Source organism: Vicugna pacos, chromosome 19, assembly GCF_048564905.1.
Source record: "Vicugna pacos chromosome 19, VicPac4, whole genome shotgun sequence".
NCBI lineage: Eukaryota > Metazoa > Chordata > Mammalia > Artiodactyla > Camelidae > Vicugna > Vicugna pacos.
In genome coordinates this window covers 26,681,737-26,707,466 of record NC_133005.1, presented here as the reverse complement: position 1 = coordinate 26,707,466, position 25,730 = coordinate 26,681,737, and the positions used below count along the sequence as shown (strand labels likewise).

General features: G+C 34.6%; 1 protein-coding gene across 7 annotated transcripts in view; it reads left to right on the top strand.

Moving 5' to 3' along the window:
* The first annotated feature begins 713 nt into the window (after positions 1 to 713).
* RBM39 (RNA binding motif protein 39) overlaps positions 714 to 25,730 on the top strand; it is a 28,057-nt gene continuing 3,040 nt past the window's right edge. Inside the window, exons 1-14 of one of the 7 annotated variants that reach the window (XM_072944135.1) lie at positions 889 to 1,209; positions 1,818 to 1,881; positions 3,648 to 3,697; positions 6,978 to 7,053; positions 8,202 to 8,393; positions 10,926 to 10,991; positions 11,088 to 11,141; positions 13,064 to 13,181; positions 13,744 to 13,896; positions 15,712 to 15,849; positions 17,570 to 17,635; positions 19,623 to 19,827; positions 20,389 to 20,466; positions 24,082 to 24,132. In XM_072944135.1, the coding sequence (XP_072800236.1) occupies positions 3,679 to 3,697; positions 6,978 to 7,053; positions 8,202 to 8,393; positions 10,926 to 10,991; positions 11,088 to 11,141; positions 13,064 to 13,181; positions 13,744 to 13,896; positions 15,712 to 15,849; positions 17,570 to 17,635; positions 19,623 to 19,827; positions 20,389 to 20,466; positions 24,082 to 24,132 (1,216 nt within the window). In that variant the 5' untranslated portion in view covers positions 889 to 1,209; positions 1,818 to 1,881; positions 3,648 to 3,678. Of the gene's footprint in view, positions 1,210 to 1,817; positions 1,882 to 2,107; positions 2,181 to 3,647; positions 3,698 to 6,977; positions 7,054 to 8,198; positions 8,394 to 10,925; positions 10,992 to 11,087; positions 11,142 to 13,063; positions 13,182 to 13,743; positions 13,897 to 15,711; positions 15,850 to 17,569; positions 17,636 to 19,622; positions 19,828 to 20,388; positions 20,467 to 24,081; positions 24,133 to 25,730 lie in introns of those variants that run through there. The other 6 variants (XM_031687866.2, XM_072944136.1, XM_006202585.4 and 3 more) reach the window with 6 other exon arrangements.

Here is a 25,730-nt window from a genome sequence, read left to right as displayed (position 1 = left end):
CAGCTCCCTCTCTCTCCCACCCACCTGCGCCCCCCGTTCTTTTTCACTGGGCAGATCAAAGAACAAGTAGTGAACGTATACCCTAACTGCCAGGCATCTGGGAGCCTTAAGGGGCGGAGCCAAGCCCCAAGGGAATGGGGGACATTTCTAAAGAAACAATAGCAACCCCGACACAAGGCCAGGCTGTCAATTTGGGGGGGCATAAAACTGATCCACTGCCAAGGGGAGCAATTTGTTTTTCCACCTTCTCTTTGCCGTTCTCCAGTACTTCAAAGGTGTTTTGAAGCTTAACAGTCGACGCAGTGCCTAGTCCATTGGCTCCAAAAGGCCAGAAAATCTAATTTTTATTTCACACCCTTAGTCCCCAGCCTTGTACGTCTCTTTTCGCCTTCCCTCTTACATGCTTCTCGCTTCGTCTTCACTCCGGACGGATTATATACATACAACCGTTTTCATTTTATTCTACCGCCGTATGGACTAGGTAGCTTTATGGCGACCTTGACAGACATCTGGGTGGGAGGCCCGGGGGAGGGGAGAAACCATCAGCTCTGAGCGAGAAACCTTCAGATAGCTCAGAGGAGGCGCCACGAGGAGGTGGCGACCACCAAGCTCCACTCAGCGTTGAGTTTTCGAAAAGATTGACATGAAGTTTACCAACCGCCTTTGCGCTAGCAATTTGCGCAGTCTCGCGAGATGTAGACGTCTTCTGGTGGGGGGTAGTCAAAGGCGCCTCTCTGCGTGGGGGATGGGATTATCTGTGGCGCAATCATTGCGCGAGATTGGGCCATGGTCGCTGGGGCTATGCTTAGATCTCGCGATGTTTCGGCCTCTCCGGACTGGAACTAGAGGCAGCTTCTCGCGAGAGCCCGTGCTGAGGGCTCTGTGAGGCCCCGTGTGTTTGTGTGTGTATGTGTGTTGGTGAATGTGAGTACGGGGAAGCAGCGGCCGCCATTTCAGAGAGCTTGCCGACGCTGTCGCAGGGGTGGATCCTGAGCTGCCGAAGCCGCCGTCCTGAACTCCCGCGCGGGCTCCTCTAATCCCATTGTTTCTTTTAGATTCGCTCGGGCCTATCCGCCCTCGGAGCCCGAAATTCGGGCTGGGCGGTACCGCGGCCTGGGCCTAGCGGCTTAACAGTAGCAACAGCGGCGGCAGCAGCAGCCCCCCCTCGTTCCGAATACAAGCACCGCAGGGCCCCGAAAGCCCGCACAGGTAAGGAGGTGTCTCAGGCTTGCGTATTGTCAGAGCTTTTGAGAGGTTGGGTTCTTTTCTTGGTTGAGGGGCACTCCTTAGGTGGTTTTAAGCGGCGGGGTTGTGGGGCAGGCAGGAGAAATCGGCCCCATTTCGGCGACCGCGCCCTTCTTTTCCGGTTGGGTAAATTTCAGGTTTTTGGGGCGGCAAGGACTCCATAGAGGCCTCGGGCAGATGGCGACCTGTCCCTTCGAGGCCTGGGCCGGCCGCGACCTCCCAACATGGCGCCAGCCGAACGCTGCCATGGCACACAACCCCTCCCTACTGAGGGAGTTTCCCTTTGCCCCTAAAATGGCAGCGCGGGTTTTGCGCGGAAAGAGGCGCTTTTTGCTCGAGGCTCTCTCGGCTTCTGTTTTTTTGAGCCACTGCAGGCTTTTGAAAAATCGGATATTTAATCTACTTTAGTGTCTTCTGTCTTGAGGACATTTCAGACTCAGTGATCAAGCCTGCTTAAGTGCGTCGTTCCACGTTAGTCGTTTTGTGGGGTTAAATTTCGGAGTACGTCGGATAAGAAGGAAAATTAGCAGAGTTTAAACGTGTTTACTGAGTTATTCTTATTTTTTATCTAGGCGTTTAGAGAAAATGGCAGACGATATTGATATTGAAGCAATGCTTGAGGCTCCTTACAAGAAGGTGAGAAAAAACATGTCAGTGAGGTGTATATATTTCTTAATTTAGCATTATTCACGAAACTACTGCTGAAATGTAAACTAACCTCCCCGGAGCCCTCTTGATTTATCTTATCAGAGATGCATTACATGTAACTTACAAAAGTAAATATATGCTATTGATGTAATAATATTGTGCAGTAGTTTCACTTCAGCGTGATGAATAAATGCCCATCTATCTCTCTTTGTAGACTTGCCTAACGATATCTCACCTCTACTCCCATGAATTCACCTTTGATTCCAGTGTGAACTGTCAATCATAAGGTAGTAATTGAGTGACTTATCGCTGTACCGTGGTCCCCTAGGTAAAATGACTCAACTAAGAATTACCAGCTCCAGTTTGGTATAGCAAAAAGGTGAATGTAGTGGTTTGGGAAAACAGCAGGGGTCCAAGAATAACAAAGCATAACCAGTCTGTGGCAAGCAAATCTCTAAATAAGACAAGTCTTACAAGAAGAAATGGGTGAGATTTAAAATTTATCCTATGTATAAGACTGGTGATAGTAAATATTAAAACAGGCAGGTGATGATCTGCTGCTCAGTTAAAAAGTTATTAAAATTCTTGGATCCCTGAATAGAAAAAAATTTCTTAAAGCAACAGAGGCAGTATCACAACTTAGAGTCACTTGGTGACTATTTTAATGTTCTCCATATTGTTTTACTTTTCATTAGTCCCTGCCATAATATTTCACACTAAAAATGACAAAGGAGTTATTTTGGCTAATAATAGGTTTTGACCCTTTTCAGTATCACAGTAAAAGTAAAGTGTCTTTTCATTCTTTCACCAGTTGGTGGTGAAAATAGCAGTGTGCATGCATTATCTCTGATGTCGCAAACTAGCTTTGTGAGTTAGCACTTTTACTCCTATAACTGATGTGATCAAACTTTTAAAATAAACATTGCGCTAAACCTTTTAAAATAATACATTTGTTTTGGAGTGTATAGCTCGACCATGTGGTACCAATTTGGATGAATTCTTAAAAGCTGTGAATAGTGTATGTAGTTTTGTAATGCTTAGACTCTTGAAGAGCTGCTTTCTATTTTAATGTTAAGATTCTGTGTCTTAGTTTAACATGGATGTAATTCCATGGAAACAGGTATGGAAGTAGGAAATGTTTAGGCTGGACTGGTGGATTATTAATTGACTTTCTTGGGTTCTTGGGAGTCAACATTACTAAAGCAGTGTGAATCCCTGTTTGCTTCAGGGCGAGATGTGTGACAGAGGTGGCATCAAGCTCTTACAGTCCCAACCCTCCAACGGAAATGGGCGAAGATCTCAGGAATGGCATCGGTCACAGGAAATCGATAGTGGCTGGCTGCTAGCATGGCCACTTGGGGCTTAGGCAGAAATAGAGCCATGGTACTGACCAAATGGGCCATAGCACATGGAGTAAAACTCAAAACAGGACTTCATTCATGTTTTATAGAAATTCTATTTAACCACTTCAACACTGTAAATCTGGATAACTTTATATCTAACTATATGAGAAAATAAAGTTTAACATGTTAATATGCATTTTTACTTTTGTATCTTGATGACTTAATTGTAAGCAAGAAAGTGGTTAAACATATACCCATCTAAATTTTTTTATAGCCTTCCATGTTAAACTATAAATAAGTAATTAGTTTTAAAATTGTTTTGTATTTTCTTATTCCTGTTCCCTTTACCCTTTGACAACTTGAAATGTTACCACTTCGTCCTCATGATGTTCTTCTATCAACCCTGCTTAGGATGAGAACAAGTTGAGCAGTGCTAACGGCCATGAAGAACGTAGCAAAAAGTAAGTTTCAAGAAGGGATCTGGGTTGGGGGGAGCTTTATGTGATTGAGATCCTAAGTTGTATTCCTGTGGCTAAAGCATAAACCTAAGGTTCTCTCCTGAAGCTTTTCTTTGTCTTTTTTAGAAAAATGGTTCTTTACCTTTGGGAATGAGATGCTATTTGAGGATGTAAAACTATGGACTCTTTCCCTAGATTTCAGGAAACTTTTGGACACCTTTCCCTCCAAGTCCGTCCATGACAACCTGGATAAGAGTTGTTGAATTAGAGCTTGTCTTCTGTCTTAAATTTATTAACTTTGGCTTAATATTTTTTAGTGATGTTATCAGTAAAACTATTATATCCACTGAGGATGGGTTAGGAAGAAGATAATAATCAGGCTATGGAAAAGAATTGTTTGCTCTAAATTGCTGGAGTCAGAGCTGTGAATTATTTATACTCTTTGCTGCTTTAAAAGCTCGTTTTGTAGTAATGTTATAACATTTAAGTACTTCTTAATGTTCCTCTTACATGGCTCTCATTTTCTTAAGCATTTTAAACTCTGATAGCCTTAATAGTCAGAATAAAGTTTAAAAAAACTATGAATATTTATGCGAGTTACTTGGGTTAAATAGTAACCCTTAACAGGATCTCAGTGCTAGAGAGTAATATAGAAAACAGTATACAATAAGTCTAAGTAACAGTATAAACATATCCATTTTATAGGATTGGATCCTGTTAATTCTTGGATTCTTCATTCAGCTCTAAAATTCTTAATATCATGGGTCTATATTACAAGCATTAAGCTGTTTTAATAGCCTTTTTTTGGGATGTCATATTCAAACATTTGTCATGTTCATGACCCCATAATACACAATGAAAAATGATGGTAAAATAAGTGACTTGGTTCTTTTGGGCTCTTTTAAGAGCTGAAAATGCTTATTAATATACTACTTCAGTATCCTCACAACAACTATGTTAGGTAGGTTAATACGATTTCTTAAAGTGAGAAATTTATGACAGTGAAGATTGTCAGACCAGATTGTTCAGGTTTACTCTTATAATATCCCTAAAATAATGTAGTAATGGATCAAAATGATACAGTTTGTGGGACATGACCTACATTTTTTCTACTTGGGTGGAAGTCTTAAGTTTCACTAATCATAGCACTTTGTGGATATTGGGTTGGGTATAGTCTTGAATTGTTATGGTTTGAGGCAGTCAACCAATCGTTGCATGGTTTAATGTCCTCTGGTTTTAGACCTTTTAACAAAGTAAGTTTCCTAATTAATGGTTCTGATTTGTAATTCTGTGATTGAAAGAAAACCTAGGAAAGGGTATCCATATAAAATGAAATTACCCAGTCTCTAGGTATCAGACCTAGTAGGTGGATAAAGATCTCACCCTTAGTGCCAAAAGAGTAAGGACACGAACTATTGGGCTCATGCCTTCTTTGTTGTACCATTCTTAGATGTCATTCCTTGCTACTAACACCATCTCCAGTTCATACTTGCTTTCATCCTGCATCTAAGCTCATTAAGACTATCAAGCTTTTAAAAGGAAAATCAGCATCATACTTTCAATGACTGGTGCTTAGTGGCTTTTATATGTCTAATGTAAAGAGTCTTATGGGACTAAATAGAAGAATGGGCGATTTTCTTTAATTGGCCCATAGGATTCTTTGTTTAAGAGAAGAACCTTTTCAAAACTTCAGCTGTCATCTAGTATCTTTTTAAATGTACAAATTATTTGTCGGACTTTTCATTCTCAGTTAAAGCTGATTAAATAAATGGCTCCTTTGCTCAGTCAGGAACTATTCACCCACTTTTTTCCTGAAGGGAATTAATCTTTCAAATTAATTTGAAAGTTGTCTAGAAGAAAGTTTTTCTACTTAGTGATATATTATAAAACATGCAAAATATTCTGTGCTCTAGTCTTTAGTATAAAGTCTCTTAATCAAAGGAAGGTGCCATGTTGCATTTTTCATCTGAAAACTTCATTGTTTTCTAAAAGCCATTGAGTGTTGGGGTGTAGTTTTAAAGCAGTACGAAAATGTGTGTTCTGAGAAATTGAGAGTTGACTGACTAGCAAAGGTTTTCTTTTAAAAAATAGTAATTCTAAATACATACACTCAATCATATTCAGGTAATAGTAAAAGGAACTAAGTTTAATAATAACACAAGTTAGTTTATCTTATTAGCCTTCTTACTGAAGAGCTGTACCCCTGAGCTTGGCAAGACATCAAAGTACACCTTTTTAAGTACCTGAGCTTGCCTTCATGGGAACGTTACATGTTAGTATAACAGTTTTGCAAAGTCTAAACCAGCATCCATTCAGTTAAGCTCTTTAGGAATTACTCAAAAAAGGCTAAAAAAACATTAAATGACACAGTTGAAATATATTGGCTACTGTGGTGTGGATTATCTATAAATTTTGGAATAAATGACTTTTCTATTTTTTTTCTTATTTTCCAGAGTACTTTGCATTTAAAATTTAGATCTTCTTACATGGAAGAGGTCAAATCCAGTTATAGCAAAACACCTTTACAGCAGAGGCCATATAACCAAAAAGTCCAAAGGCCCAGCCCAGTGGACCATTTACTTCAATGATGTTCAGTACAAAATTCCACTGCCACTAAAGACTTTGGAAAGTCCCTTTTAAGTTGTAACAGGATTTGACTATTAGTGTGGATTTTGATAACCTTCTTAGTTAACCTAATAAATGTTCTTTGAATCTTCATTTTGTTATGAGAAGTATACTGCTTTCTTGCACCCTTAAATTTTTGTCTGGGCTTTTATGAAGAGGATTATATTTCTGAATGTCTTAGTATGTTGCTGTCTTTTTACCTGTCTGGGGTTGCCTTCAGATGTGGGTGGGGACTCAGTCCTAGGAAGACCTTAAGTTGAAATTACCTCTCCAATTTTCGAGTCCTTTCCTTTGATGGAGTAAGTTTTGGGCCTAAAAAGAGGTAAATTGGGAGGTTGGCTACCTCTCTGCAATGGGCCATCTGTGAGCAGTGCAAAACTTACTTGTCTGTCCTTTTTCTGGGGGATGGAGTTAATTTTTACTTTGTCCCCTGATTGATAATACTTAGGACTTTTGATTATAGCTATCTCACAGAATTCTTTAGTCTAAAAGGTAGTGTCAGGTTTTTTTATGCAACATAGTTGGAATGTTACCTGTTGCCCTTCTGGGCATTGCTTTGATGACTTCCATATAAGTAATGAGTGTAGCCTAATTTTCTGTCATGTGCTACCTAGCATATACATTTCTGACAGTCAGGTGGATTATCTTGAAATTTTAGACAAAGTTTCTGCCTCCTTGGAAAGCTCTACATCTCCTTGTGATTGGAGTGTGGGTTTCAAGATTCCAGAAGGTGGGTGTCTTCATTTTCTATTTTCAATGCACTCTAAGATGACCTGCTTACAGGTTCTCTGAGGCAGACTTCAGTTGCTCTTGTGCTAACTTTGTTTTGATAAGGGCTGAACAGTTACTTAAATTTCCAAATGATGTAGAGTTGTCAAAATGTTTACTAATCTTTGCCACTACAAAATGACATTTTAGTGGATAAGTTTATATTGAAATGTCTTTCAATTTATATTGAAATATCTGAAGGCACCTCTAAAATTTGGGTGATGACAGAGGTACAGATCGTAAGATTTAATTATAAAATGAATGGGTGGTACGCTGTGAAGAATACAGAAATGAACAGAAAGATGTGACTGACTGGCTTTTTTACCTTTCAGAGCTTGAGGTTTTTTATAAAGATTTATAAAAGTGTTGATTCTTGTTTTTATTGTACCCTGCAGGCTTGTATAAACTGGCATAAAAATGGCATACTTCGTTTTTCTGGTGAACTCATAACATTAAAAAGAAAGTTTCTGAAATGGTCACATTAAAGTCTAGGAGTGTCTGAATGCATTTTACTGTATTTGTTTTATTGTCCTTTGTCATTGTAATTTTGCCAATGAAAACCAAAATAGTGATGCTTGTATGGCCCTTTGAGATAAAATACTCATACGTGCAAGTTGGGTCAAAATTAGCTTAAGAGAACTTAGTGTATTTAATGAGAATTTTTATATATTGACCCAGCACTAATATTTTCAAAAAATATTTTATTATAACTTTGATTTTATTACTGTCTCTTGTGGATTATAGTAATACTTGTTGACCAGTTATATGATGGTCAAACTTCTATTTAAAAGTTTAGGTTTTGATCTATGCCTACCAGTGAGTCCTTTCCTTCTTAAAGCTGTAGCTGACTCTCAAGAAAGGTCGTTGTACATTTTAGTCCTCTCAAATGATTCATTGTCAACTGCTGATTTTCAGAGATAGACGGCAAAGGTGGGGTGTTACTTACCTTACCTAGGAATTATTTTTCCATAAGTATGATTATGTATCATTGTATGATAGTAAAAATAGCAAAGTAAATTTATAAAAAAAAGATAAACTTTTGACCATAAAAGGAAATATGTTTTGGCAGATTTTTAAACCAGCAAGATAATCGTGACATTTTTCTTCTCAGGAGGAAAAAAAGCAAGAGCAGAAGTCGTAGTCATGAACGAAAAAGAAGCAAAAGTAAGGAACGGAAGCGAAGTAGAGACAGAGAAAGGAAAAAGAGCAAAAGCCGAGAAAGGAAGCGAAGTAGAAGCAAAGAAAGGAGACGGAGTCGTTCAAGAAGTCGAGATCGGAGATTCAGAGGCCGCTACAGAAGTCCTTAGTATGTAACTAATTATGATGATACTGGTTTGAGAGATTTCTGTGGGTATCCAGGTAGCACTGTAACCTGAGTTGATTTGAATTGTAGGATTTTATTTTTCAATATGATTAGTTTGAAAGTATTAAATAAAGATATTGGCATTGAAAAGTCCAGTAGAAATACAGTGTGTGGACAAATACATAACATTCATTTTACTGGGCATACAGAGCACTTTCTGTTAATTCTATCTAAAAATACTAACTGTATGCCAATCCAAACTAGGCTAAAGCACTAAAGTGCTTTTGAGAAAAGATTTGATACTGTAATGCCAAATATGTGAAAGCTTAAGGGTGTGTGAACTATTACAGTATTCTTTACTGTGCATAAATTATTTGAAATTTTAAAGCTCAGATGGATACAAATTACAGCTGTGTATAATTAGTCAAATACGTAATCAGTTAACAAATCTTGTCTGTGTGGCTGTTATCAGCTGAAATGACAGACCAGTTGTGAATTTAGAGTATGGTTCTTGATTATTTTGGGACTCATCACACATCTTTGTATTTAAGATTTTTTAATAGTAAAAATGCACCAAAAGTGCTTCGATGGTTAAGTCACTATGGAAATTCAGGTGTGGTTATTTAAACAAGTTGGAAATGTTTCATTGCAGTCATTTTTTAAAAGCTAATTTACATTAATGACTTGGGGAAAGCCTACTTACAACTCTTTAAGCGGGGATTGAATCTAACAGTCCCTAGTACTTTATAATGTTCTTTTCCTGTTAATATAATATGCTGTTGTAAACTGGGATATATTAAAATTAACAGCTTTAACTTTAAAACTTTAATGGTTTAAGATTAAATTCAAAGACAGGAATCTTACCTGAATAAGAGCCTTGGCTCTTTCAGTTGGTTAAGTACTTGATTAAAGTTAAACACTCTTAAGCTTTAGTTTCCTCTTTTAAAAAGGGGGTAACCACTGACAGATAAGCTATTGAGTCTTGAATGAGAAGGGAATGTAAGTTAAAGCACCCACAATACTTACTGCTGTTGATGAAATGTTTTGGTATTATTTAAAGCTGATAGTTAGTAACACTTTGAGTCCTGATCTAGCTCTTCAATAAAAAGGATTCCATTCCTTGTTCTCTAAGGTCCTCCTAGATGGTTATTTCATTATGTTTTTAACAGTTTATAAAGGACCACAATGTTACTGTAATTGTGAGTGCTTAATTAGAAAATACTTGCTTTTGTCTAATTAATCAAAAGTTACTGCATTCTTTTCTACTAGAATGAATTAAATTTGGGGAAAAGGATTACTTTAATAAATTCTAAATACTATTACCTCTGATGAGTGACGAATACTTGAAGTCAGCCTGTGGTCCTGGTCTGACTTAAAAATGATTTGGTTCTTATGTTTGATTTCAGGTGATATTTTAAACTACCCAAGGTGGTAACTGAGACTTTTATAATTAAAGAGGAAAGAAAATAGTTTTATCGATTCTTTTTTTATACAGTAAATGTGTATTCTTTATCGTTACTACTTACTGTTGCATCATCATCACCATCATATTATTATTATTATTACAAAGGACCCATTTAATACAATTTTACTTGGAACCACATGATGTTATAGGTACATGTAGAGTCTGAAAACAAATCCAAATGTTGAGCGAAGACCACCAGATACTTTCATTTTGCTACCCTTCTGGTAAAGGACAGCAGGATGAGCACTGAGGGACATCTGACCTGTCCTTTTAAGTTAGTTTGGTCTTTAAAAATAAAAGACCCATAAATTACTGGGCCTTTTCAGAATTTTTTTAGACTGTAGAATAAAGCTTTTTTTTAAAGTTACTTTTGTGATCTTTTTTGAAAACATTCCTTTAATATGTCAAATCCTCAAAAAAGAACTTTCTGAAGAATTGATGAACTTCCTTCACATCTTTACTATGGACTGTTTTGTCACAAAGAACTGAAATGTATGACATGCTGAATATGCTAATGCAGTCTCTTAAGATTTAATGTTAATGGAAAAGTCTGAGTTCCTTTATGTAAAAATTTAGTCCCTTAGTTTTTAAAAGAAGTTCCTCAAGAAAACATGAATATTATATACGTGCATATTTGTAAACACGTATATTCCTGAGGAAGAATCTGCAAAGATACACACAGTATTGTTATAGTTACTTCTGGTGTGAGGGAAGTTCAGGATAATTTTCACTTTGTATGTGTGCGGTTCCCCCCCACCCCAAACCTCAGGAATATATTCATAAATATGTATTCTAAAAGAACTAGAATGAAAATTGAATATTACCAGAATATTGAAAATTTTGAGGCTGTAACCTTTGGTCTTGGCAACTCTCAGTGGTCCAGGATGGATAACTATAAGAGCAGTTTGCCTGGGATACAGATAAGACAAGAAAAAGTCTATTTCCTCTTCATAATTGAGGTGGAAAACAAGCAGCCTAAAAACAATGTTAAACTTGCTGGAGAGCGCATGAACGCGATCTTAGCAAGACCCTAACCCTGTAACTAGTGTAATTTTGTGTTTCCTTTTTAGCTCCGGACCAAAATTTAACAGTGCCATCCGAGGAAAGATTGGGTTGCCTCATAGCATCAAATTAAGGTTTTTAAACATACTTCTGAATTGTTTAAATTGTTTTTCAAGGAACTAATGTGGTGTACTTTTTTGGGTAACTTTTGAAACTTTTTAACTTTGCAGCAGACGACGTTCCCGAAGCAAAAGTCCATTCAGAAAAGACAAGAGTCCTGTGAGGTATCTGTTGTCTATTTCTTTTCTTTGGAGTTTTTAGCTTTTATAAAGTTTTTACAATTTATGCTACTGCTAAAGTTAATGACATTTATTAATTGGGATCACATAAAATCTTGAATTTTGCAGTTACAGTGCTGTTAATGTGAATTTCTTAAGTTTTCAATAACTTGCATATAAGAAAGTAGTGCAGTAATTATCTAATTTTAACATGTAGATGCTACATATGCGTTTATTTACATTTTATACTAAAGAAATTTTTTAATGACAGCTATAGAAAACTTGAGACTTTACTCACTTAACTTTGGAATCAATAAACTTTGAATTATTGAAATAACTTCTTGTGGGAAACTAGTTGAAATAATCATGAGTTTTATTATTTTGTTCCCTTACTTGAGAAAAGTGTTTAATTTCCAAAGTCTTAACTGAATTGACTTGTTCATAAGTTGTACTATTACAGTCTTTTTTTTTTTTTTTTTTTGTACTCCTATAAGTCTTCTTGAGGTTTGTTCTGTGATGTATAGTTAGGTTGTAGGGAAAAGTTTGATACTTTGGGGTCTTGCTTTGGAGACTTTTTTTAACATTTTTTATTGATTTATAATCATTTTACAATGTTGTGTCAAATACTATTATATTCTTGAATGTTTTTGTGAGGTATTTTCCTCTTAAACATAAGACTTATTTGTCCATTCTACCATTTTGGTTCAAGGAACATTTTGTTACGTAGTAGCATTGTTCTTTACTACTTTCTTAAAGGGTTCCCTTAAAAGGAACCTTTTATCTTACTATCTGATACGTTGTAATTCTAAGATTTGATGAAAGCCTTAATTTTAAAAGCTCTCTTAGTAACAGATACTGAGGTTTTCACTCTTCTAATGTTTAGTTTTCTCTCATAAGAAAATCCTCTTTTAGTTCTCAGTCTCTGGATCTAGTCTAGCTTTGTACCTCTGTTTTACAGTAATAGGTTTAAAATTACTGCTGATTTCTCAAGGGGATGTACCTGAGTTTGTAGGCATAGTATTTCAGAGGTAATTTTGAGACTGTCCAGAACATGGTTAAGAAAGAGCATGTTTATGCCTACATTTTTAAGGATTCACTTAGAACATTAACCTTAGTGATATTGTAACAGATAATGGTGTTTTAGACACTTACTTTTCTTTGAAATCCATGAAATTAAATTTAATCTATTCTGTTCTTTTATTTTTCTCACTTATTTGGGCATTTAGCTTCCTCTAAATTGAAAAGTATACTACATCTGTTGGTAAAAATGAGTAAATTGAATCCCACTATTTGTCTAGATAATCTGTTTTTCATTTTTGATTTGCTGATTGTTACTCTGTGTTCTATAACCATCAAGAAACATTTTTTCAAAAAAAAAGAAACATTTTTTCAGACACTGAACTTTTAGAATCTTAGACTGATCTGATTCTAATGAACAACTCCCTCACTATTCCCTATATCTATCTCAGTTCTTAAGAGCCCAGTAGTTTTTGTCATTTGGGGTTTTACTTTCCAGTTTATCATTTGTGATTATAAAACAATCTCACTTTATGATTTCCCTGTAGGGAGTCATCCTTTCCACTAATTTTGGACCAATCCGACATTTGTGGCTAGTCAGGGGTTATTACTTCTGACTGTCATTAAATTCTCAGGCTTTTGATTGGCTTTTACCTTGGAGAAAGTACCATATAAGACTGAGAGGCCAATGGACTTTGGTCCTAATAATGTAGATAATATCAGAAGTAACTGTCATCCTGTTGAAGGAATTGGGTCATGTTGAATTACTTTATGGACATTTTGTAGTGAAAAATGGGCTGGGGAATAATGACAAACTAACATCGGTAAAGTTTATTCTGTTTACTGAAAATGTATGTTAAACGTTAACTTTAAAATAATAAAGTTAATTCTACGTTCTTCACTCCTGTTAGGGAACCTATTGATAACCTAACTCCTGAGGAAAGAGATGCAAGGACTGTTTTCTGCATGCAGCTGGCAGCAAGAATTCGCCCGAGGGATTTGGAAGAGTTTTTCTCTACAGTAGGAAAGGTAATCGTAGCCTATTTAGGGAGAAACATATAAATATATAATAGTCCATATACTTAGAAATGTATATAATTTATATTTCTTATAAATATATAAGAAATTTAACATAAGTTAGAAATTACAAATATTTTAATAATTCTCAGTGTGACAATTTTCAGTATAACCAACAAAATGAGAAAACATCTAAATAACAAATTTTTTGCTTTATTGGAATTTAGTTAAGGAATTTAGGGGGGTGTAATTAGGTGGATTGATTGATGGGAGGTACTGGGGATTGAACCTAGGACCTTGTGCATGCTAAGTACACACTTACCACTGAGCTACAGCCTTCCACGGGAATTTATTTTTGATACTATTTCTCTCTTGCCTCATTTGGAAGTTTAATAGTGTTGGAATTGGTCAATGTTGGTAAATGAATTGGGCTTACAAGTTTACCTATGTAAACATTTTTTTTAATGGCTTGTTATACTATTATCATTAACACCCCTCTTGTCTCTTGGAATTGTTCCTATTGTTGATGGTTGCACAAACAGAACCTTGTGTTAAGCATGTGTTTTCTTTTTAGGTTCGAGATGTGAGGATGATTTCTGACAGAAATTCAAGACGTTCTAAAGGAATTGCTTATGTGGAGTTTGTTGATGTTAGCTCAGTGCCTCTAGCAATAGGATTAACTGGCCAGCGTGTTTTAGGAGTGCCAATCATTGTACAGGCATCACAGGTAACGTTTTCCTTGATTAAGAATTGGATCATTCATAGTGCTAGAATCCTGCTGTTAGTGAACTGTAGTGCTTGTGCTTTACGTAGTCACCGCATATTATCCTGAGTCGGTGTTCTCAGGATAGCTTTAGAAAAAAGACAGCTTTGTCCTGATTTCTTAGATAAATATGTATTTTCAATACTATTCCATTCGATTTTAATGTAACTTGGACATATCTATCTCACGCAGAAGACTTTGAGAACTTGATCTAGAATTTTACTGGTTTGTGATGACATTTGGGGGATAAAAGCATCTAAGAACATGTTTTCCCTTTCCTATATTTCAAATGGAATGATTTTGACATGTTTAAGAAATTTAATATTTTTACAGTTTTAAAATACACACTTGTGTAAAATTTTATAATGTTAAGAGTAGTTTGAATAGCTGTCAGCTCTAGCATTTCTTGAAGGTGAGGTGTTTCAAACTAATTTTGAGAATATCTTTTAAGATAATCCAAATTATGATTTAATTTCTCCTTGCTGATGCTCCACAATAATTGTTGCTTTTGGAAAAATGAAACTAGCATTAATATTTAAGTTCATTTAAGTGTGAGAAAATTGGGGTGTATTACTCTAATGAGTATATAATATGAAAGCATTTTTAGGATTTTTCACCAGTACTTATTTGTACTGAGAAAAAACAAAATTGATTTCTGTTACTACTTGATAACTCAACTTTTAAAATGGAGAGACTAGGGTTTAAGGAATATTTTTGAGCAATACAAGATATAATGGTCTTGTTGATTGCTTTTCAAACCACTGAAGTAAATACTACATAACTCCTAAATAATCTGGTTACTTCATCCAGGTTACATAATTTTATATGTACAAGATTTGTAACCAAATCTGAAGTGAAATTCTGGTTTTATTGCTAAATAGCTCTAAAAACTATGGTCAAATTATTTACTAAGTCCTATCATCTCAAAGGTGATGATGGGTCCTACTTAATGTTTTAGGAGTATATAATACTGGGTATTTATGACTTAATTTCATGTAAGCAACAAGAAAATAATTGTTAGAAAACAGACTGGGAGGGATCATTGCTCAACTCATTCCTATGATGGAGGAGGACAAACTAACTACATTGATTGGCCTGGCAAAAGGTTGAGATGCATCAAAGTCATAAATGAGGTTTTGGATTCATTTAACTTTAACCTCTTGTACTCCAGTTTGTTGTAACAAAAGGAGCTCGTGGTATAATGTAAATTGAGAGCTGTTTCCTTTGAGGAGGCCTTGGTATGAGAAAAATAACAGCTGAATTGAATGATTTATTTGGTTTGATTTATACTGACATAAATCCTTTTAAGACAGGCAGCTGTTTAATATACTATACATTGAGTAACAGTGATCATTAGAGTTCATTGATTTTAATGAATAATGAATGTATTTAACAATTCTAGGAAATGATCTTACTGGCATATCACATTTATGAAATGCATTGTGTAATTGCTTTGTATATGAGTTTTGCATGCTTTTAAAACTTAATCCAAAATTTTTTTATTCAGGGAAAATGTCATATATTTAGTAAAATCTAAAATTTTTATTTCAAAATTTGGCGTTTGAACCATTCAGTGCCATTATAATCGTAGTCACATGTAAGCAGAATCATACAATATTTGTCCTTTTATTATGTATGACTTACACTTAGCAAAATTTGACATCATTTGTCATTAAGCAGACCTGAAATGTAAATAGGATTTACTGCTTTGTTCAGAATGATTTTTATTCGTACCAAATGGATGTGTGTGATGTGCATTTTGGTTTATCTAACTTGTAGGCCGAGAAGAACAGAGCTGCAGCAATGGCAAACAATCTACAAAAGGGAAGTGCTGGACCTATGAGGCTTTATGTGGGCTCGTTACATTTTAACATAACTGAAGATATGCTTCGGGGGATCTTTGAGCCTTTTGGAAGGGTAAGTCCTAAGTTTTTCAGAGGATCCTAAATAGGCTCATGTATATAGAGAAGCTTTTCTGCTAAATAAGGAATTAGACTGTTTCTGCCCAGTGGGTCCTTTTTTTTCCTTCCCTCTTTATTGAAGTGTAATTGACATACAGCAGTGTATAAGTTTAAGGTGTACAACATAATGGTTTGACTTCCTTACATCATGAAATTACTAACCCCAGTAAGTTTAGTGAATGTCCATCATCTTATAGACACAACATTAAAGAAATAAATTTTTTCCCTTGTGATGAGAACTCTTAGGATTTATTCTTGAAATTTAACATAATAACATTCAGCAGTGTTAATTATCATGTTATATATTACATCCCTAGTTCCCTAATACTTTAAAGTTATCTTGTACCATTTGACTACCTGCATCTAACTCCTCCCCACTCCCACACTTCTGGTAGCCAGAAATACGATCTCTTTTTCTGTGAGTTTATTTTTGAAGTATAACTGACTTGTATCACTGCGTTAGTTCCTGGTACAGAACATATTAATTTGATACTTCTGTACATTTAAAAATGATCGTGGGTACTGAACACTGGAATTTGACACAACACTGTAAAATGATTATGAATCAATAAAAATGTAAAAAATAAAAAAAAATGATCGTGGGAAGGTGGGAGAGGTGGGAGAGCTCAGTGGTAGAGTCTTGCTTACCATACATGAGGTCCTGGGTTCAGTCCCTAGTACCTCCATTAAATAAATAAGTCAACCTAGTTAACCCCCACCCCTAATTTTTTTTTAAATTTTTAAAAAAGTGCAACCCCCCATTTTTTTTTAATGATGAGGATAAGTTTGCTTGTCTTCATTTTAGAATAGAATAAATGTTACTACTAGGTTGTGCTCTGGTTTAAAAGATTCATTGTGTGACCATGAATAAAAATCTTTGTTCTTGCTGTACGTCATCCACTGCTTAATCTTTATTGCCCTTTTTTCTCACTATCCTCCACCCCGAATTGACCATTTGTTAAACTGTTTTCAGTTGTCAGTATTGATAACAGTTTTGGTGCTGATTTTTGTGGGTGCTTTATTGGGCATAAATGCATACTAATGGTGCAAAACCATAATTGTATGAGTTGGTCAGTCATTACAAAATGAATACAATTTTGAAATAACCAGAATAGGAAGAAGTACAACGTATGGGTGCTGTATTTTAATTTTTCATGCTTTTTATGTGTGGCCTGCTTTATTGGAGTGCTATGATGTAATTCATAAAATTCACTCATTTATGGTGAACAATCATTGCTTTGTATCATATTCACAGGGTTGTGCAGCCATCAAGCACATCCTGTGTTATTTTTAGTTACTCCATCATTTTAGGCAATTTATCATGTCTGGCATAATTGAGAATTAACATTTGCTGGGGTTTTTTTTTGGTGGGTTTTTTTTTTTCTTTAGCATAATGAGAAGGAAACACTTATGTTGATTTCATTTCTAGCTGATTGTATTTTACAAGGGATTTCAGATTTTTAGTGGTTTTTGGTGCAAAAGACTTAAGATTGTCTAATATTTCCCAGTGTATAACTTGTTTAGGAAGTTTCTAGGCCTGTAGAAGATATTTTGGGTATGAGGGATTGTGATAGCCTTTTAATTATTTTTTAGGAGGAGACATTTTTTTAGTCATGTTTCAAGGAATAAAGTACTTTGCCCTTTTTTTACTTAAATGATGTGATTTTCATGTTTAGATTGAAAGTATCCAGCTCATGATGGATAGTGAAACAGGTCGATCCAAGGGATATGGATTTATTACGGTAAGCAGTTAGCATGAATAACATGATGTAACAGTTTTTGACCCAAGTAGTGTAGTGTAAAATTTCATTAGGTATTGATAGTGGGGTAGGGGGTATGGTTAATACTTTCAAGTGATTTAAATCAGTTTACTGTTAGTAGCCAATTCTTTGTAGCTGTAAGTGTCCACCAAATGTGAAACATTAAGCAGTTTACTGTCCTGTATATGATCAGTCTGTTTAGTCAGCTCTTCATATAACTAAAGTCAATCACTCCTTTATGAATTCTTCAGTTTACCTCTTGTGACACATTCCTGTCAGTTGCATGAAGGTCTCTTGTAATTATATTTTACTTAAAAGTGTTTTATATGGACATAACGCACAGCAGTGACCAGAATTGCTTTATTATAAGTGTTTGTGGCTGTCCTTGAAGTCCAGTCCCTGAATAGAGTATAAGGTGGCAGCTTGAATAATTGTGAATGGAGGTGCCCATTTAAAAATAAACTTCTATGTATTATTTCATGATGCAATCTAGTTACATGATAGCAGTTTTTCAAATTATCTTCTAACCTTGGAAAATGCTGTAAACACATTTTCACTTAGCATGCCCAAGGTCCTGGGTTCAATCCCCAAGACCACCATTAAAGTAAGTAGATAAACCTAATGACCTCCCTGTCCTAAAACTGAAACAAAAAAACACAAAACATTTGCAGTTTAAAATGCAGATGGTTGTCACGAATGCTGCTATTATAGACAAAAGGTTTTTTAAAAAATGTCCCAGTTTTTATGAAGAAGTAAAACTTGTTAGGTGAGGGTATACCTCAGTGGTAGAGTGTGTGTGCTTAGCATACAGGAGGTCCTGGGTTAAATCCCTAGTTACCTGTATTATAAAATTTAATAAATAAACCTATTTTACCCCTCCCCCCCAAAAACCCCAAACAAAAAGAAATAACAATTGTGTATTATATCCAAATTTAAATAAAGTGTAAACCTATTCTGTAGTGATGAGAACCTGTTTCATTGGTCAGTGAAATTTTATCTACCTCAGTGTGGATTGGTGAAAGAAGAAAAGTTATTTATGAAACACCAACATATTATTTTGTTTCTAATAACATTAACATGGTCAGGGGATTTATATTATGAATATTTCATTCTTATTATCTAAAATATTTAGTGTTATATATAACAGGCTTAGTGTTTGAATTATTTGCACAGTGGGCATATTTTCAGTAGAACACTACTAAATGTTAAGTAAACAATGAAGGCATATTTTGCAAAGCATTTTACTTCAATTTTTAACACAAACTAAGTGTAAACTGTTAACTATGATTTACTGTTTACTATGTATGCAAAGCTAGATTATGTAAATTTACATGGTCCTGTGTGTTTGTGAATGTTACATTTTGTAACTACTGTTTGTTCCTATCTCAGTTAATGGAAGCAGAATTATTTTTAAACAATTAAACATGAAGCTGTGAAATTAGTGACAGTATAGCCCTTTCTTCCATTAAATTAAAACCAGATTGTGTGAATTAAAGTTTCATTTTGTCTGCATCCTGAAACAAAGAATAGTATCTGTTTCAATGGCAATAAAACTTGACCCAGGATTTTGTATTAAAAATCAGATTTTATATTAAAAATCTGAATGAACTTTTAATTTTTCTGAGTAGTTCACTCTTAATCACCATTTTACTTCATCCCAACATATTAAAAAGGATTTTGAAGTTTGAAAAATTACTTTTCACATTTTGTTGCTAAGATTCTATATTCCCAAAGACAAGTGTCATTAGTTGATGAAACCTTGCCATTTACACCATATCAATAAATCTAATATGCATGAGCTTTTGTGGTCTGATTGAGGTTATATTACTTATAGCTTGGAATTTCTACTTTATAATCTTTCCAGATGTAATTATTGAGTATACTAGATTTATAAGTAAGTATTTCTTTACCTTATGTATATAAGTAACCTAATACACTGGGCTTTTTTATCCCCCTCTCAATTATATAGTTTTCTGATTCAGAATGTGCCAAGAAAGCTTTGGAACAGCTAAATGGATTTGAGCTAGCAGGAAGGCCAATGAAGGTTGGTCATGTTACTGAACGTACTGATGCTTCCAGCGCTAGCTCATTTTTGGACAGTGATGAACTAGAAAGGACTGGAATTGACTTGGGAACAACTGGTCGTCTCCAATTAATGGCAAGACTCGCAGAGGGTATGTTTTTCCTAGTGTTGTGAATTGTTCTGAGTATGTCAGTGAGATAGGTAACCATGCAGACTAATAATAAAAAATTATTTTTCCTTATTTTAGGGTTAACTTTATTTTTCTTGGGTAGCATATGTGGTTTTGTAGGTGAAATTCCTTGCTTTAACGTTTTAATGGAATCTTTTATGGTAGTGCTGTTTGAGTACCACAGCACATGTTACAGGATTCTTTTTCCATAATAATTATATCATCATACTTGAGAATAAATTTCATTACAGTGCTTATACAATGTCCTGCTTGTACTATATTGGCCCTCGTTATCTGCAGGTTCTGCATCTGTGAATACAGAGGGCAGACTACACCACACCATTTTACATAAGGGCCTTAAGCATTTGTGGATTTTTATATCAGGGAGTGGGTCCTGGAAACAATCTCACCCTCACAGCTACCGACAGAGCACTGTAATTTGTTTAACTTTGGAGGTGACTTTGATATTAAGTACCCAGAAAACTAGAATTTTCCTGCTCTTAACAAAGCAGGGACTTTTTTTTAAGACCTATTCTTTTACAGGTACAGGTTTGCAGATCCCACCGGCAGCACAGCAAGCTTTGCAAATGAGTGGCTCTTTGGCATTTGGTGCTGTGGCAGGTAGGAATTGAATCTTTTCTATTTGAAATCATTGTTTTTCTCACCTAATTCGAAAATTTGCCAAATTTTTGCATTTAAAAGGACTTACTGAGAATTCAATTCATCAAGTACTTTTAGTCTAAATTTCAAGAGTTCAGGTAAGAGGAGTAAAGATATAGGACAGAATTACCCACTGATCATAATAAATTGTCAGGGTAGTTTTGAACCCTGCATACCAACTTTTAGTTGAAATTACTATAAGTAAAATCTTTTTAGATAAATCATTTTTTGAAGACTCAGAAGTTCATATTGTTTCAAAGGAAAAATGTGGTGTTTTTAATGTTTTGAATTTAGAAACCTACAAGATGCCTTTAAATAAAGCTTTACTTAAAATAATTACAGTATTAAAGAGTACAGAAAAAACTACTTTCCTAACTAGTATATACTATATAGTTGACCCTTGAACAGCATGGGTTTGAACAGCAAGGATTCACTTATAGGCGGATTTTTTCAATAGTAAATAACTACGGCACTATGTGATCTATGGTTGGCTCAATCCGTGAATGGGAAATGACCAATGATGTGGAGGGCCGACTATTAAGTTACCTGAGAATTTTCAACTGCCCAGATGGTCCGTGTCCCTAACCCCCAGTTGTTGAGAGGTCTTTTGAGATTTTGAGTTAGGGAATGAAGTTCCTGGAGAGGGCAGTAGAAGGAGAGAATTGACAATTTAATACAGTTATGTAACAATGGGTTCAGTTAATGAAACTTATTGTTTTCTTTAGTGGCTCAGTAACCTGAAATTTGCTTTTATAAACTTTGATAATCCAAATGTATGAACTAGAATACCATTAAATTTTGAGATGTTGAGGACAGGAGTTAGCCGAGAAAGTATGGCAATTTTCTATTATAAATTAGTCCTTTGTTCTTATCTATAAAGTGAGACTGTCAATATGTAAAATGTATAAGATCATTAGTACTGCAACTGCCTATACAAAAAATTCCATGAGTTTGCTTCATGATTTCCTTTTAAATTGAAAAGCTATTAATTAAAGGAGAAGATGATTTCTGCTTTTATATTATTCTTTACTATTCAGAGGTAGTGGGCTCTTTCCTCCTTTAGTGGGTGGCTTCCTTCTTTCAGTGGATATCTGAGAGTTTAAGTATTTTAGAATATCTGCCTTTAGGGTCTTGTGCTTCCTGTCAAACTATATGATTGAAATCTTACAGGTAGTTCTTTAAAATTACTGATAAAACCATCTAGTGTATCCCTATGAGAAGACACATTATAACTATTAGTGCATTTCTGTATTTATGAGTCATTTGGTGACTCCATTTCCCTGAATTGTTTTCTTTATTTTGACTTTTTAAACAAGTATTAGACATTTAATTTCTTTACAGTGAACAAGTATTCATAGAATGCTACTTGCTGTAATTGAAGATACTAAAGGAAACCCAACACTTCCAGAAATACATCCTAGTCTGGTTTGAAAGTTACTATTTTATCTGAAAACTTTATCCCTGTATTGCTTCCCATTGTTCAGGTCATTCTTTCATTAATTTAGAGAAATGCTTGATTGTTTACTGTATTCTAGGTATTTCATTAGCAGCTATTGCACAAGATTTGTTCCCTGCCTTCAGGGATTTAATGCAAAGAAATGATTTTGGAGGTAGGGGTATAGCTCAGTTGATAGAGCGAGTGCTTAGGATGCACGGGGTCAAGTAAAATTTTTTTAAAAGATCTATGATTTCCTTTCTAAACAATTCTATGTTATGTCCTGGATGCCGTATCAAATATGTTGATTGATTCGTAAATAGTATCTTCACCTAATTGAAGATTTTCAGTGTCAGACATTGTTATTTCCCTCAGCCATTATTCTATGATGAATAAAGAATGGCCACATTTCCCTAGGCACACTCACTGTAGTTCATAGTATTAAGGCTGAAAATTCTAAATGTCCATAGGGATTATTCTTAAAATAGCCATTTATTTACGTATTTTGTTATATTTCCCTTTTTTAGTGTTTATTGATAGAGGGTTTTAACAGTTTGTTTCTGTTTTCTTAAAATTGTAATTACTACTGAGTTATTAATCGCAATTACTACCAAATTAATCAAAACTTAATTTTTAGGTAAATATTTATATAACTGGGTATTTTTTTCCATTGAGTCTTCATTAAAACCTTATACATTCCTTGTTGAGATTCAATAAACCACTGACTGTTGTCCCCCAAGTCCTTTAAAGTTGTTTTTTAAAACCAAGAGTGGCTCATCACTATATCCACGTCCTTATTCTGGAAGTTTAACAGGTCTTTCTAAGATAAGTTAGTTCTTACCTTTATGAAATCCATGCTTTGTTTCCTAACTTGTCACAAATGACTTGAAGAGTCCTTTTTTAAATTTTGCTAGGGATTTATATACACTTCGTATAGCATGGATTTCTGATGTGTATACATTTTTTTCCCATTTTAGGAAAAAAAAAGACACTGTTATAATTTAAAGTTTATTGACAGTGTTCCTATGGTTATCTTCAAGTTCCTTCAGTATACATCAGTTACATTTCTTCAGCTCCCTGAGATGCCAATTTTGAGCACCTAGGACCCAGGTATTCTTAAATCCCCATATAACTTGGGCTGCAGGTCCCTTTTCATTTTTGCCCATGTTTTATGATTTTTCTGTACTTGGAAAGAAACCGAAATCATAGTAGAGTACTGCAATTGAATCACATGTTACTTCTTTAAAATTAGGTTACTGAGTCTAAACAGTTTCTATGTTGTATACGTCAAGATAACTTCACCAATACTATGACATTTTCTTTATATTCAGACTTGGTGTTTTCACTTGCTGGCAGCTCTCTATTTGCTTTCTAATACAAAATGTTAATGAGAAGTGAAAATATATTGGTAGAAATCACCATTCTGTTTTAGTACAGATTAGGTGCTTAAAATTTTTTATACTTCATAAATTATAGTAAATCTCATTAAATTTACTTCCTGCCTCTTTAAATTTCCAGAATAGACCAGGAAACTAGACCTAATAAAACTGCCGCCTTTCTGGGCTGGACTTGACAACTTAAAATTTAAAAGAATTTTAAAAATAATATATACATATGGTTAGAATGGTGTCTTTCTCACTGGTAATATTCTTGCTACTTAGTTGGTAGATTATTGAAAGTGTTTATAGGTATTGGATGTATGCTGTTCCAGTATTTACTGTTTTATTATAAACTTCTGAAGTTTAAAATGCTTACTGATACTAGTAGAAAAATACATAGTTGAATATCCCAAGTACTTGGAATTGAATTCTCAAGATCAGGGTTTTCATGCATTTTCTGACCGGTGTGCTTCCCTTTCCCCATTTCCCATTATTCCCAAGTAAAGAGTAGTATAGTGGAATGAATTTGAGATGTGGAAGAGTACTAGGAATAGGAAGAGAGAGGCATTAGTTTCTTAGGATAGGAGGAAAGAAAAAGGCCCCAAAGCCTTGTCAATGAGGAATGGGGAAGGAGGTTTGGCTGCCAGGTTTTACTATAAGTTCATTTTTATAACCCTGCTACTATAGTCCTCTTTTATTAATGCTTTCCTGACATTTACCCTGTTAGTTGAGGCTCTTCATTGTTCCTGCACTGAGCTGTAGAATTCTCTTTTGTTATAGATTTGCAAACAAGACTTTCCCAACAGACTGAAGGTGAGTTAAGTTTTTTATTTGTTTTTGAAGTGGATGTGAATATAGCAAGACATATTTGTATACATTTATTATATGATTATTGTTGTAGTTTGTATTTTGGGCCCAATTTTGTCAGAATGACATACAGTGTCACTAACAGTAAGCTATCTGGTAATTCATATTTAGAAGGCCTAATCCAAATCAGTACTAAGAATTACATGGATAAAGATGATAAATATCCATGCTTTTTTTTTTTTTTGCTTTAGCTTGCCTACAGTTATTTTCAGCTTTATTTGTTATCTTTGTGTTCTGATTGTTTTATATAGATGTCAGAAAATGAAATTTGTCATTTTAGTAGACAAATCTTTCAGAATATGGAGTCTGTAAAATTAATACAAGGTTAGGAAAAACTGGTTCTAACTCCAGTGATTTGTATAAGCAGTACCAAGTAATGAGAAGATTATCCAGAACTAAATTGCATGCAGATTTCAGATTGAAATAATTGATAAAATATGCTAGTTTTTAATAAAATTGCTGTTATTTAATGGAGCAAATTTAGTATCTTATAGGATATAGTTAATATTGGTTAGGAAAACGATTTTGCATTATAAAGGTCTGTCCTTGTTCTTTGATTGGAATTAAATGTATATTTTAATTTTTCCAGCATATAAGACAATTGTGCTCAATCCTTTTTTTCCTAACAGATTTTTAAAAATAAAAGTGGTGGATTTTCCTAGTAGTTCTATTTCTGTTCTGAATTAATTGTGTTCTGCATTCATCTACGTTGAGTTGGAACATTTCCATCATACATTTTCTAATATATTTCAGTATTCATACCATATAATGACCTCTGAAATTTTTTCCCAAGCATACTTTCATTTGTTTATGATAAGATACACAGTAGGCTTCATTTTACCTTAATTGTCATACAAGCACAGTTGCATCTTTTTCTCCAGTAGAGTTTGGCATGTTAGTTAGTTATTTTAGCATTTTTATTACAAAGTTTCATGAAAGATACTTACTTATTGAAGTAAAGTTAAAGAAGCAAAAAGCACTTAATCTATGAGAAACGATCAGTTTTTTATGATGTATTTCATGCGCAGCCCTAATTTTTATTCAGTAGAATATTTCTGATACTTCTCAGGTGATCATCCATTTTAATTACCATAATTTCTAATGCATTGTTTTATCCTTAGCTTTGGTTATTATTATATATTGGAATGAAATTTGGTCAAATATTATGATTACGGTGAGTTTTGTAAGAAACATCGACTGGTAATGTTTTCTAAATCACATTAAAGCAATGGAGCAACTATCTTAAAAAATGGCCTCACTTCAAACTTAAAACCAATATAGGTTTAAGTTTCCTCCTAAATATCAGTGTCCAGTAGTTTTTAAAAAATTTTTAACAATGACTGTTACTGGTATATACATGTTGCTCTTCGTAGTGTTTAGTCCTGCTAAAACAAACCCACTCATTTCAACAGTATTTGATTTTGTAATAGGTTTTTACAGTCCTAGAATGTCTTGAATGCTTGAATTATTTTATGTATATTATTTTTAAAACTACATCCTTTTATAATGTCTATATATTTAAAAGGAAATATGAGGGGGGAGGG